The sequence below is a fragment of the Pteronotus mesoamericanus genome, unplaced genomic scaffold, assembly GCF_021234165.1.
Source record: "Pteronotus mesoamericanus isolate MK-2021 breed Mesoamerican mustached bat unplaced genomic scaffold, CSHL_Meso_final contig_2, whole genome shotgun sequence".
NCBI classification, from domain to species: Eukaryota; Metazoa; Chordata; class Mammalia; order Chiroptera; family Mormoopidae; genus Pteronotus; species Pteronotus mesoamericanus.
Genome location: NW_026555084.1, coordinates 27,136,184 through 27,149,138, shown reverse-complemented (window position 1 = coordinate 27,149,138; position 12,955 = coordinate 27,136,184). Strand labels below are relative to the sequence as shown.

The 12,955-nt window shown below is 59.3% G+C and overlaps 1 protein-coding gene across 6 annotated transcripts in view; it reads left to right on the top strand.

Moving 5' to 3' along the window:
• JADE2 (jade family PHD finger 2) overlaps nucleotides 1–12,955 on the top strand; it is a 50,474-nt gene that overhangs the window by 18,853 nt on the left and 18,666 nt on the right. For all 6 annotated transcript variants that reach the window (XM_054568458.1, XM_054568457.1, XM_054568453.1 and 3 more), the window contains 4 exons: nucleotides 4,481–4,638; nucleotides 9,110–9,270; nucleotides 9,951–10,162; nucleotides 11,382–11,549. In XM_054568458.1, coding sequence (XP_054424433.1) covers nucleotides 4,481–4,638; nucleotides 9,110–9,270; nucleotides 9,951–10,162; nucleotides 11,382–11,549 — 699 coding nt within the window. The remainder of the gene's footprint in view (nucleotides 1–4,480; nucleotides 4,639–9,109; nucleotides 9,271–9,950; nucleotides 10,163–11,381; nucleotides 11,550–12,955) is intronic.

Here is a 12,955-nt window from a genome sequence, read left to right as displayed (position 1 = left end):
CTAGACTTTTCAGGACAGACCCTCAAACATCCCCAGGAGGGTGGGACGGCGGGGGCGGGGGGTGTCCACTCCCAGCTTTGCATTGGGGCTCCGTTTTCCCTGGTTTTGGAACAGTGACCAAGACCAGCTCCTGAAGCCCACTGAAGGATCTTCTGGGCCAGCCCAGGCCCTCGTCAGGCAGGACAGGAAGTTTCAGAGTCGAGTCAGACTTCAGCCAAACCTGGAGGCTCATTCGGTCATTCTCTCCCTCATACCACAAGCATTTCTTGAACACCTGCGGGGTACCTGGCTCCGTGCCACAAACAGGCGTCATGGTAAACAGGATACACGTGGCGTCTCTGCCTCTCAGCTCGACTATTAGGGGAGATGGGCATTAAACACAAACAGTCATATTTAGTAATCGTGGTAAGTGCTGGAGCCTTTCCTCAAGTAGCTAAACTTCCTGAAATATACTATGATACGGTAATTCACCCTGGAGAAAAGGAAGCAGATCCAACGTCCCAGGATGAAATACTCTGGAATATCCACAAGTCTTGTGGTCATATACGAGGACTCATTGCATGGCACGGATGAAATACTCTGGAATATCCACAAGTCTTGTGGCTTACGAGGACTCATTGCATGGCACGGCGAAAGCTGCCTGTTGTCATTGTCTTTATTTGCTTTTGGAGGTCATGTCAGACTCCAATGACCTTCTCAGGCACAGGCTGCTTTTGGTTCTCCCTGGAGAGAGAGGGGCAGAAGCTAGATAGACTTCGATGGTTGTGAAGGGCAAGGCCATGAACAGTGTCCTTACTTCGAGGCAGAGCGGGGTCTTCTGCTCCCTCCAGAGTTACGTTGGCATGTCTGGCACTCAGGTTGGTTATTAAATTAGAATTTTAGACCTTTAAACAGTCTTCCTACTGTTTGAAGAAGCTACAATTAACGTCTCCTAAGCAGCGCAGCAGAACTTGGTTGCTAGGCAACAGGCCTTTAACGACAATTTGTCCATTTCTGCCAAAAGAGAGAAAAATAGTAAACATTCACATTCTTAGAAAATTGCTGGTTTCCCAGCTTCTAACTTTCTTGCCACAGCAAGGCCTCCAGTTCATCAGTGTCCATTTTATTCTTTATTTAGTTTTCATAAATAATTTACAGACATATTAGGAGAATAATTGAGCCTTTTTTTCGAGCCTAACCTCTGGCAACTCAAAACAGATATTTGGTTTACAGCGAGTTGCCGTATTTGTGGGTAGGTTTGACGGGGGAGTACAGAGGCTCCCCGGAAAGGCAGCGAGCCCGGCGGTAGCCCAGGCTGCAGCCCAGGAAGGTGGTGCAGGCCCACAGGGGGCCCTGGAGTCCTTCAGCCTGTGTTAGCGCCTAGCGTGCGCCAGGCCCTGTGTGCGCTGCTGCGCTCCAGCCCGGTGCTGGGCCAGGCCTCACCGGATCACCTTATGGGCAGACGTGGCAGGATACCAGGAGATTCCACCCCGGGGCTGTGGGGTTCAGAGGAAACCCAGAACCCAGCCTGGGATTGGGGAAGGCTTCCCAGAACCGATGTGGGCTGGACTGAGACCTAAAGGATGAAGCAGGCCGGCCCCCTTTGGCACGGGGGCAGTGTCCCGGCAGGGTCCTCCCATGTGCCAGCAGAGAAGAGTGCCCTGCTTACCGCAGCAGCAGCGGAGAGGGCAGGGGTCTGGCGTGGGACACCCTGCAGCTCAGCTTGGAGGGCAGTTGCCACTTGCAAAAGCCTGCATCTGATTTGCATATACAGCCCTTGGGGAAGCCACCTGATTTGACTTGGGTTAACTCAAGGGAATTGAGGAAATTGATGGTGAGCCCTGTAGCTAAAAGGGGCAGAGGGGCCGGGGGCTGGTCTTGGCCTGGGTTCCTTTGCCACTTCCAACATAGGGGACCTTGTGTAGATTCTTTCAACGGAGTCCCAGGTTTTTCAGCAGTAAAATGGGGATGACGGCAGCTCCCACCTCAGAGCTGGTACGGGGACTGATTATAAATTAACCCAAGAACTGCTGGTACTGGGCACACAGCATCCTTTAAGTGTTGCCTGGCACCACGGTGACAGTGCCACCCTATTGTGCCTCCGTGAGTCCTCTGCCCCAGAGGCCCCTGGTGTCCCGTCTGCCACCTGTTCCCTCAGCGACCCAGGACGAAACTTAGAACTGTCTTGAGACCAAACTCGTCTCTCTCTCTCTCTGTCCTGAGTCTCCCTGGCCGAGTCGAGCCCGCGATCCCTTCTTGCTCTGAGTCCTCGGTGCCAAGCCTGTCCCTGGGTCAGGGTCTCTGCTCCCCTGCTGGTGTGACTTGGCCCTCTGGTCTCTCCAACTCCAGCGTGGGCCGCACCCTGGTCCTTAAGCTTTGAACCCTGCACACCAGAGGCTGTGTGCTGCTTGGTTGACGTCCGTGTGCATGGGGGTTTCAGCTCTGGGTATATCTACAGAGTGTCTCGCCCTGTTGGTGGGCATTTGAAAAGCACTACCAAGAGTCGGCTGCTGGCCTCAGATTCATCAGACGCCCTTTCGTTCATTCGCTCAGCCCGTTTACTGAGTACCTACTATGTGCCAGTCACCATTCACTGAGAAGGCAGCAGAGAACAGGACAGGTGTGGCAGGGAGAGGATGTGAAACAAGCACCACAAGGACACCAGTTAGTCAGCAGAATTCAAAGGCTGGGAGGTGAGGCAGGAGAATGGGATAGGAAGGGGCTCCCTGGGCAGTTGGCGCTCTGTGCGTCAGGTGATCAGGGAAGGGCTCTCAGAGGAGGTGGCGTTGAAACGGCAGCCCTGGACGAGGGAACGGCAAGAGGTTTCACACTCATCCGTGCCTCTTTAGAGGGGCGCACAGTGACATTGGGCTCCTGAAGAGTTGATTTCCGGGGCCGGGAGACAGTGCAGCTCCCCAAGGTGTCGGAGCCCCAGGGCTCTGACTGCCATACCCCTCAGACTGCCCGCGCTGGGAGGACTTTGAGGCAGTGACGAGCCCTCCGTGGGTTCAGTTCGCCCGCTGGGCTTGGCCGAGGCCACAGCTAGGAAAGGCCCCCAGAAAAGCACCAAGCGCCTGAGTTTGTGTTCTGGTGTCAGCGGGCTTACTGCTTGCTAATAAGATATGCAAATTATCAGGGCTGTAAAATCTTCACCACATTCCATCTTCTGTTTAATTAGCATTTAATTGTAATCTCATTTTAATTTTTTCACACTGGCACCCTAATTAAATGTTAGGGTATTCGTCTTAACAATTAAATTATATTGGCAAATAGAGTCTTCAAGAAACTTGACCTTTTTCAAGCCAGGGCCCTCCTAGCTAGGTGCACATGTTAATTAGATTTCTGCAAGATGCTGCCTGAACCCCTTCGGTGCACCCATTTCAGTTGTTTTCTTGCTGTTCTGGCGCTAGATTTGAATGAGACCCTCAGGGCCCGTGCGTCGGGCCCCCGTCAGGCAGAGGTGACCACGAATCAGTTTGTCGTGAGCCTCTGGAAGGCAGCAGACACTGACTTTTCCAGAGAGGGGTGGGTTTGGAGTTTGGTCTGCAGTCTAGGCACTCCTTGAACTGGTTTCTCTGGTCTCAGCGATGCCATCTTTGCTCTAACGTGTGATTCTCATGGGAGGATCACAGTGAGGCCACATGAGGTCAGGCAGCCCGGGCACGAGGGTCACTGCTGGTGCCGCTGAGGCCAGGCTTGGAGATTGTTCTGGGGTCGGGGGGCAACAGACAGAACGTTGGGAAGAACAGTTTCCTGAGTGACCAGAAGAAAAGCAGAGCATGAGGGCGCGTCCACTCAATGGTCCCGGCCCTGGGGGGACTCTGGGGGACTTGGTTGAGAAGGAATTCAACCCCATCCTCCGCCTACCCCGCCACACAGAGGATGGAGCTGCGGGACCTCTGCCGATCAGGGGACCAGGTGTCCTCGCTCTCAAGTGACTTTGGAGACCCGGTCCCAGGGGAAACCTTTCTCTAGGCTGCCCCAAACCCCACCCCCCTCAGCTGTTTGCATGAGGTCCTGGCATTTTGTTTGTCCCGAGTCTGTGCCCTGCGCTCTTTGCGTCTCCATGGGGCCTGCAGCACTGTGTTGGCAACTACCAAACGTAATCTTAAGCCTTCGACACAAATTCCCCGAGTGGCCGCTTAGTGGCTGTATTGCATTCACAGAGGCCTTTCTGCCACCTGACTTTTTTCTTTTTCGCCTTCAGCAGCCTTTCCCCTTCCGTCTGAGGTCCCCCGCCTCACTCTTTCCTTTAACAAGTCAGAACACATGTGAGTTCAGTTCAGCACGTTTATTGAACATCTGCTGTGTGCGAAAAGCAGTGTGCGGAGTTCAGACAAGATGCGTTATTTGTGTTGGCTTCTGACTTAGAGGGGGCAGGAAGCCCACCTGAGTTGCCTCTGCCGTCCCCTCCCCAGGCCTGCGGAGCAGACTCCCCCCCGCCCCCCCGCTCCCCCGCCAGGCAGCCCGAAGCCACCCGCTCCACCCTTGTTCCCGACAGGTTTTCCGGACAGACTTGATCACAGCCATGAAGATCCCAGACTCGTACCAGCTCAGCCCGGATGACTACTACATCCTGGCGGATCCTTGGCGACAGGAGTGGGAAAAAGGTGTGCAGGTGCCCGCCGGGGCGGAGGCCATTCCAGAGCCTGTTGTGAGGTGAGCCGGGCAGCCCAGGCTAGGGGCCCAGGCAGGGGTGGGGGGAGGCTAGGATGCAGCAGGGGACCTGCCAGTCCTGGGCTTTGTCTCTAGCCTAGCTTTATTTTGTTGGATTTTGGGGGGCCCATAAACCATTGAAATGTTCCAGAGATACTGGCGGTTTACCTTCGAGGCTGAGCCCTTGGGCTCGGGCTCAGCTATGGAGCCAGACAGCCTGGGTTCAAATGGCCAGTCACATTCATCATGACCTGGGGCCAGCAATGTAATCTCCCGGGCCTCAGTTTCCTTGTCTGTGAAGTGGGAGTGGCGACAGCAGCGCCTGCCTCCTCCGGCGGTCAACATGGTGTCGGGAAATGATGCGTGAGAGGCACTTGGCACAGCGTCTGGCACACAAGTGTTCAGTAAAAACTGGCCGTGGATTAGTTTGATGTCGATCCAAACTGGGTCTCACCAAGCACATCTTAATCAGAGAAATCTTCAGACTTTTAGCGAGTCCTTAAGACAGGGATAAGCCATGTTCTTGACTCCTTAAACCTTTTTAAGGAGTTCTCGGTGGGCGGGAGTGGCGTGCACACAGCAGATGCTCAGGAAGCAGCTGCTGTGACCGGCTGCCTAGGAGGCCCCCTGCCAGGGCTGGGGCAGGCCGGGGTCCCCTCTGCGCGTGGGGGTCAGAGAGAGACCCCTGGCGCTCTTGTCAGGAGGTGGCCTCCTGGCCATGGGCCTCGCCTCCTGCAGCAGAGTTCAGCCAAGTGCTTGTTTCTGCACCCGGGAAGCCCTCCAAGTCACGTCATGGGGCAGAGATGCCCACTGTCCTGGCCCCCCCCGCCCACCAGCCCGCCAAGGCCGGGCAGCGTGTGCTCTTGGCAGCCCGCTCCTGTCCTTGGCAGCCCCACGGCTCTCACTTAGGCCCATATGACCAGGCCTGGGGCAGAGATCACAGCCGTCACCCCCTGTGACATTGGCACGGTTGCTTCCTGGCAGCCACGCCCATGCCTGGCTCCCAGACACCCAAGGCCTCTTGGTGCCAGGCCTGCGCTGGGCATGGGATTACAGGGCAAAGCAGGCTGGCTCATCCCTGCTCGGCTTCTCCATCAGGATTGGGTACTGGGAGGGCTCATCCTCCTGTGGCTGCTGCGGGCTGAGTGCCTACCAGCACTTGCCCTGGGCCTTCGGAGGATCAGGGAGCCCCAGATTCTCTGGAAGGGAGTACATGTGAGATGTGGAGAAGGAACGTATACTCCGCATCCCCTGCACAGAGCCAGAAAGGAGAGCCAGGCCCCTAGCCACTCCCATAGCCTCGCCTCTGCAGGCCGAGGAGCTGTCCGGCCCTCTTTGAGCCTGTTTTCCCCTCTAAGATCAGTGCCTGCCTGATGGTGATGGTACTGAGGACTGAATGACGAAACGTGGGCCCAGGGCCCAGAGTAATGGGGAGGAGGGACTGGCCACCAGCTGGGCAGAGAAGTGAGTCCTGATCAGGCTCGGCCCAGCGGTCTGTCCCCTCTCCTTGATGTCAGTGTCAGGTGGTTCCGGAAACATCCGCTGGCCTGGGTAATTAATTGCAGATGCTTCCACACCAGTAGCTTGGCTTCAGTCTGCTTTATCTGTTGACATCGAGAGGGAGAGCACGTGTTCAGGCAGCTCTGGCTCGACGAGGTGCATTCCCCACAGACGCACGGCTGCTGTGAGCTGACAGGAGCCAGGCAGCCCGGCCTGTCCCTGCTCTCGGGAGGGGAGAGGCTGCAGGCGGGGCGGGGCGTTCTCGGAGAGATCTGCACCCCCCCCCCCGCCCCTGCCCCCACCCCGCCTCTCTGTCTCCCCGGTCGCTCCTAGGGCGCACACAGCGCCTACATCTGGAGTCGGCGCAGCGGCCACCGTAGTCAGACAGGAGCGCTCTTCCTGAGAACTTGCTGGGCTGAGCCTGTTGAGTTCATCTTCTCATTTAATTATCATATTAGCCCTATAATATAAGCACATATTACTGTCCTCATTTTATAGATGAGGAAGTCGGGAAATTCTGGGGAATTCCCTCCATGACCGGCAGGCAGGGCCTGGTGGGCTGGGCCAGGAAGTCACAGGCCATGGGAACGCCCCTGGGTTACCCCAGGGAGGCGCGGCCGGAGCCTGATGCCCTCTTCGTCCTGCGCTGGCTCTGACCACCCGCCCCTGCTACCCTTGCCCCCAACCCCCCGTCCCTCCCTCCTTGCCCAGTCCTCCCCGGCCCTTGGACAGGTCCACCCACGTCATGGTCTGAAATGTATCTGGGCGGTGAGGACCCGTCTCGCCCCCAGACCACGAGCCCAGCGAGGGCCTACGGTGCGCCCTCGGCATGGCCCGGAGACCCAGCCCACGGCTGAACCGGCCTCTGGGGTCTGACCGGGCTTTTGGACTGGAGACCCCTCCTCTCCCCCAGCCCCCAGCCTCCTCCAGCCGACCGCAGCTGCTGTCCCGACTGCGGCTGAGGCTGCGGCCTTGGCCTACGGTCAGGCTGGCCCACGCCTGGGGCGAGAGCTTCCTCCGTAGCCAGAGCCAGAGCCAGAGAGGCCGCACCGATGAAGGTGAGAGGCCCCGGAAGCACAGGAAACGCCTCTTCTGGCATGAGCCCTTAACCCCGGCTTCCCCAAGAGAGGAATGTGCTATTGGCCCCAAGGGCTCTGGCTGGGTGGCAGCTGCCTGGGCTCACGGGTGAGGGCAGTAAGGCCAGGAGGCAGCGGGCATTCGGACAGAGGTTATCCAAAGCCCAACCAAGCCCATGGTGGGGGCACAGACAAAGCAGGGCGGTCACAGAAATCAGTCTGTGTCTTTCAAAGAACGTATTCAAGGAAGAGCCTTATGGGGAAAGGGCGGATTTTGTAGGACTAAGCGTGCTCATCTTGCTTCTATTCGAAATGACCTTCTGGGGGAAGGCGAGGAGCCACGCCATTATCATTGTCGTTGCCCAGGTCTTCCTTAATCTGGGCCTCTGTGTGGGGAAGGCGGCACCAAGCCCGTCCCCTCTCCCCTTGCCCCGCCAGCTGCCGCTGGGCCTCCCTCCTGGCCTGGAGGCCATTCTGCCCCCTGCCCCCTGCCCCCTCCATCCTTCCTGCCTCTCGTGCTCACGCCCGGGGCACTTCCCGGAGTCCAGGGCTCTGCCTCCTCTCCCCAGGCTGCCGCTGAGTCACAGCCCCTGGCAGCCCTGCCTCCGACCCCAGGAGGCCTCTCGGGCAAGAGAGGGGCCTCTCGGCCCCAGCGGGGCTGGCCAGATGGAGGCTGGGCTCCGCAGCAATAACCATGGCAACCGGTGGGGGTGGGAAAAGCTGGCATTTTGAACTGGTATCAGGAAGCGAGGGGCAGCACACCACTGAACCAAGAGGGGAAGCTGCCCTGCCAGTGCCCTCGTCTCGTATTCCATGTCAGAAGGAGCAAAGTGACACCCAGAGGCCTTACAGTGCGCACACGTACAGGGTGTGCTGTGTGCCAGGCGCTGTTCCAGGGGTTTACACATGTTCGTGCATTTCCTCCTCACCCCAACTGTGGAAGGCAGACTCTATCTCATTAGCCCACGGGGGCACAGAGAAGGACAGTGGCCTGCCCGGAGGCACACAGCAAGCGGTAGAGCGGGACTCTGAGGCCACGTTCCATGGCCTGGGCCCTTCCAGCTGCCTCAGGGGCAGAGCCATGGCCTGAGGGAAGCTCGACCTGGCCAGTGATCCCGGGACTACAGTCGGTGCACCTTAGTGTCCGGGGAGACGGTTCCCCTCTTGAGGTAGGGGGAGCGCTGTAGACGGACGCCCTGCTCAGGGAGCGTTCTTTCTGGGGGACGGACAAGGTGTGCGGACAGCCCTGTTCTTTGTGACAGCAGACCTTTTTTATGTGGAAAGGGCCATTCTGGGCTGCAGTGATGTAGCGGGGGGGAGGACCCCGCTCATCCCAGAGGAAACCTGGCCTCAGTTCTCCTTGGGCTGTTGGTGCAGAGGGGCTGGGCCTCAGGAGAGCATGGGGACAGGCCATGGCCCCTCTGCAGCCCTGAGGGGTGTGCTGGAGGGCCTGGAGCCCCCTTGTCCAGAGTGGCTGATGCTGGAAATTGCCTCAGACAAAACTTAGAACGCCTCCTGCAGGCCAGGGCCACTCCGGGTCTGGGGGCTTCGGCTAATGCCAGGTGCCCTGATGGGACCGGCGGTAGGGTGTGTGTGCTCTGTGCAGAATGGACGTTTGTGGATGGATATGCAAGGGCTGTGGGTCAGCCCCACTCGCACCCCCCCCACAGCCCTTTGCTCTCCTGGCCTGCTTGCTCATAGTCATCTGAGACTGCAGGGCGGGCAGGTGGGGGGAGGAGGAAGTATAAGAAGGGGGTGAAAGGAGGCGGGCCCTGCATGGATCAAAGTCGCTCCCTCACTTGCCCACCAAGTCCTCAGCTGGCTGGCCAACTCACTGGGTGCCCCAAGGCCTAACAAGGGTAGCCCTCCCGTCATGACACCCCCTCTTGATCTCCTAGGATCCTCCCGCCGCTGGAAGGCCCCCCTACCCATGTGTCCCCTAGCAGCTCCGAACTTGGCGAGGGCTCCCAGCCTGAGTGGCCCGGGGGCAGCCGCTATGACCTGGACGAGATTGACGCCTACTGGCTGGAGCTCATCAACTCCGAGCTCAAGGAGATGGGTAGGTGACCCTCCAAGCTGAGAGTGGGGTCAGGGGCAGGCCAGGCAGGGCTCCTCCTGGGGTTCGGCATCCTCCCTGTCAGGACAGCAGCCACAGCTGGGCTTCGGCCCTGGGGGGCTGAGGCGGCAGTCCCTGCCACATTACCGACTGGAGAAGTTACTTGGTGTCTCCGTGCATTAGCTTCTGTAGGTGTCAGATGAAGGCGATAATAGCATGTGATTGAGTCTTTGGGAATATTGTTAGCGTGACTGTTACGTGAAGAGCGAAGGAGCACACACGAGAGTCTAGGACGACAAATGCGGCTGGGGCGGTTGGTCCAGACCTCTGGCTAGAGTGCACCGACATGCCAGGAAGGGCCAGCTGCGTCGTATTCAGCCACCTTCAGGTCCCCCCCCGGGACTCCCCATGGAGCCAGCCGCATCCCAGAGACACGTCTGTGTTATCACCACGTACACGTAACGTGTGCATAGTCCCAGCCAGGCCGTCAAAAGTCAGAACACAGCGATGGGCCGTGGGGCCTTTGAGATGGGACGGTCCAGCCCATTCAGTTTTCAGACAATGGAGCTGAGGCCCATGACAGTTGCCCTGTGTTCCCAGGTCACAGCAGATGAATGGAAACCCTGCCGTCCATCTGCCCTCAAAAGCCGGGCTCCTCACACTCTCCCCCGTTGTCCTCACAGACAGGCCAGAGCTGGACGAGCTGACGCTGGAGCGCGTGCTGGAGGAGATGGAGACGATGTGCCACCAGAACATGGCACGGGCCATTGAGACACAGGAGGGGCTGGGCATCGAGTATGACGAGGACGTCGTCTGTGACGTGTGCCGCTCTCCCGAGGGTGAAGATGGCAATGAGATGGTCTTCTGTGACAAATGCAACGTCTGTGTGCACCAGGTGGCCGCCCCCCGAGTGCCCTCAAACACACTGTGTCCTTGCACGCGGCCCGGCGGGCCCCAGCCCAGGCCGCCCCCCCTTGCGGGGGGACTGCTGCAGCGCCTTGGGCACAGGCCCCTGAGGAGGGGGAGGGCAGGGTGGGCGGAAGGGGCCGGCCTGAGTGCCCCTCGGCGCCAGAGACACGTAGGGCCCCTGCGCTCAGCGCCCCCGGCCAGCCCTGAGTCAGCACCCAGTGGGTGGTCTTTCTGTCCTTGCCTGCCAGCCTCCCCCCTGAACACCCTGCCCCCTGCCTCCCTCGCCACCCCTCACTGTCCTGACCTTACAAAGAGGCAGCACAGTGTCGTGATTGAGAGCAAAACCTGGAGCCAGGCTGCCTGGTTTCACACTGTGGCTCTGCCCTGTACAAGCTCCGTGGCTTTGGGCAAGTTTCTTAACCTCTGTGGACCTCTCTTTCCTCAACTGCACAGAAAAGTAAGTTGAAGGTCTGTCTGCATTGCTTGCTTCAAACAACATCATAAGGGCCCTAAGTATTTGTTACCATTGTTGATACTGTAAACTTGGTCTGACCTGACCAGGCCCACTGCCCGCATCCCCCCCCCCACCTTGATGTTGGGTGCAGGACTCTAGGTCGCGGGCATCCCTGGGCCTTGTCTGCAGAAGACCTGGCCGGCACACTGCAGTGGACCCGCTGTGGCTCTGACTCTGATGCCCCCCGCACCCCACCACACACACACGCTGCTGGTGGAACGTCTCCTGGGGAGCTCCGAGGGGCTCGCATGCTGGCAGGGGCAGCCCGCACACCCCTCTTCATCCACAGCCTTATACCCCGCGGCCCTTAGGTCCGGAAGCCTAAGACATGCCTGGGAGGAGCCCGCTTCACAGATGCCTGTGAGACAGAGGACAGGTCGCCCCTGTCCTCAGGCAGTGTACACACCAAAAATTGTACTCAACTGCTCTAAGGCCTCTCGCTGACTGGGACCCTCTGACTAGAGTAACTGTCCCCCCAGCAGAGGGCAGGCCTGGGCCCTTCCACAGAGGTCTGTGAAAGGGTGACATACAAGGCCCACAGCACAGGCATGGAGAAGCCCTCGGTTACGGGCCCTCAGGGGGTCTGCTTGCAGCTCCCCGCCCAGCGGGGACGGGCACACCCACCGCTGACCGCTGACCAGGTGCAGGCGGAGCAACACCGCTGATGGTGACCGCCCTGCTCTCCTCCCAGGCTTGCTACGGGATCCTCAAGGTGCCCACAGGCAGCTGGCTGTGCCGGACATGTGCCCTGGGTGTCCAGCCAAAGTGCCTGCTCTGCCCCAAGCGAGGAGGAGCCTTGAAGCCCACCAGAAGTGGGACCAAGTGGGTGCACGTCAGCTGCGCTCTGTGGATTCCTGAGGTGGGCAGGTGGGAGGGCGGGGGGCCCTGGGGAACAGCCATGGGGAAGTGGGTCTGCCTGGGACTCAGTTCCTGGGGAGCAGAGCACTGGGAGGAGGCGGCGAGGGCCCACAGAGTATGGGACCACAGGCACTGTGCCTGGGAGCAACTGGGGGAACAGCCGCCGGGGAACTTCGCTATGGACGTGGGCACTCGGGGTGGTGTCCATGGGAAAACGGGATTGTGGGCTCCCGGGGGATTGGTGGTGGGTCTGAGAGCGGGACCGAAGCCAAGCAGCGGACTCCAGGGGAAAGCAGGCTGTGGGGGTCCACCCTCATCTGGGCAGTGGTTCCAGTCAAAGTCAAGCTGCCTTTTTAAAATAAAACTAAGAGAACTGACCTAAAAGAAAACTGGGTGGCAAGACTAATTAAAAGCTAGCTGGTGGGCCTGCTGCTGGGGCTGGGGCTGGGGCGGGACAGGGGGCGTGCCTGGGTCTGGGTAGGGAGGGGCAGGGGGCTGTAGGCTGGGCCACAGTGACGCCGCGGAGGCCCCGGGCTCCCAGAAGGCGTCTAGTTTTGTTGGAAATGGGAAATGCCGAGATCACGGAGGTGTCAGCCTAGACCTGCTGTGTGCCAGGACCCGGAATGAGGCCTCACTCCCGGCCCCGAAGCAAGCCAGGTGGCCCTGGCAGCAGGTGGCCCTGGGCGCCCAGCCTGAAGGTCTTTGCTGGGACCCACGTTGCAGGCTTCTGTGATGATAGGGGTTGTGTCAGCAGTAGTCACCTCGCATAGGAGCGTCTGGAAGGCGGGGACTCCCATGGAGCACACCCTGGGTTGGGCATATCAGGGACAGAGAGAACCAACAGGAACCCCACTATGGGGGCCCTGTGGTTTCGGGCCTCCGGATGGGGCCCCTCTTCCATCCTTAGGCATGCGCAGCCGAGAGGGGTGGGCCGCACCCAGGAGATCTGGACGTGGTTGTAGGCCTGTGTGCCCATAAGAGAGACAGGAGGGGTTTGTCCTCATCCCCCTTAGCCAGGAAGGCCCCTGGAGGCCTCAAAGAAGAGATGGTACCCTGAGACCATTATTTGCTCCCCAGAAAAATAAATAAATACAAGGTAGGAAAAGAACTCTAAAGTTGTTAGTGACAAAGGCCAGAGGTACAGAAGAGAGGGGAACCTTGCATTTACTCTCCTGGATACACACACTGAAACATGTCCCGAGGGCCACACAGTCGTAGGCGCACACGCTCGCTCAGTTGCACCGCTGACGTGCACCGGCCCACACCGTCACAGGCCGTGGAAGGCTTGTCACAGGTGAGCCCACACTCAGCCAGTGGTCAGCACGCGACCTCCAGGAAGGGCTCGGGATCCAGGGGCTCCCCCGCCGCCTTGTCTGCCCCCTCCCCCCGGTTTCAGCAGACAGCCTC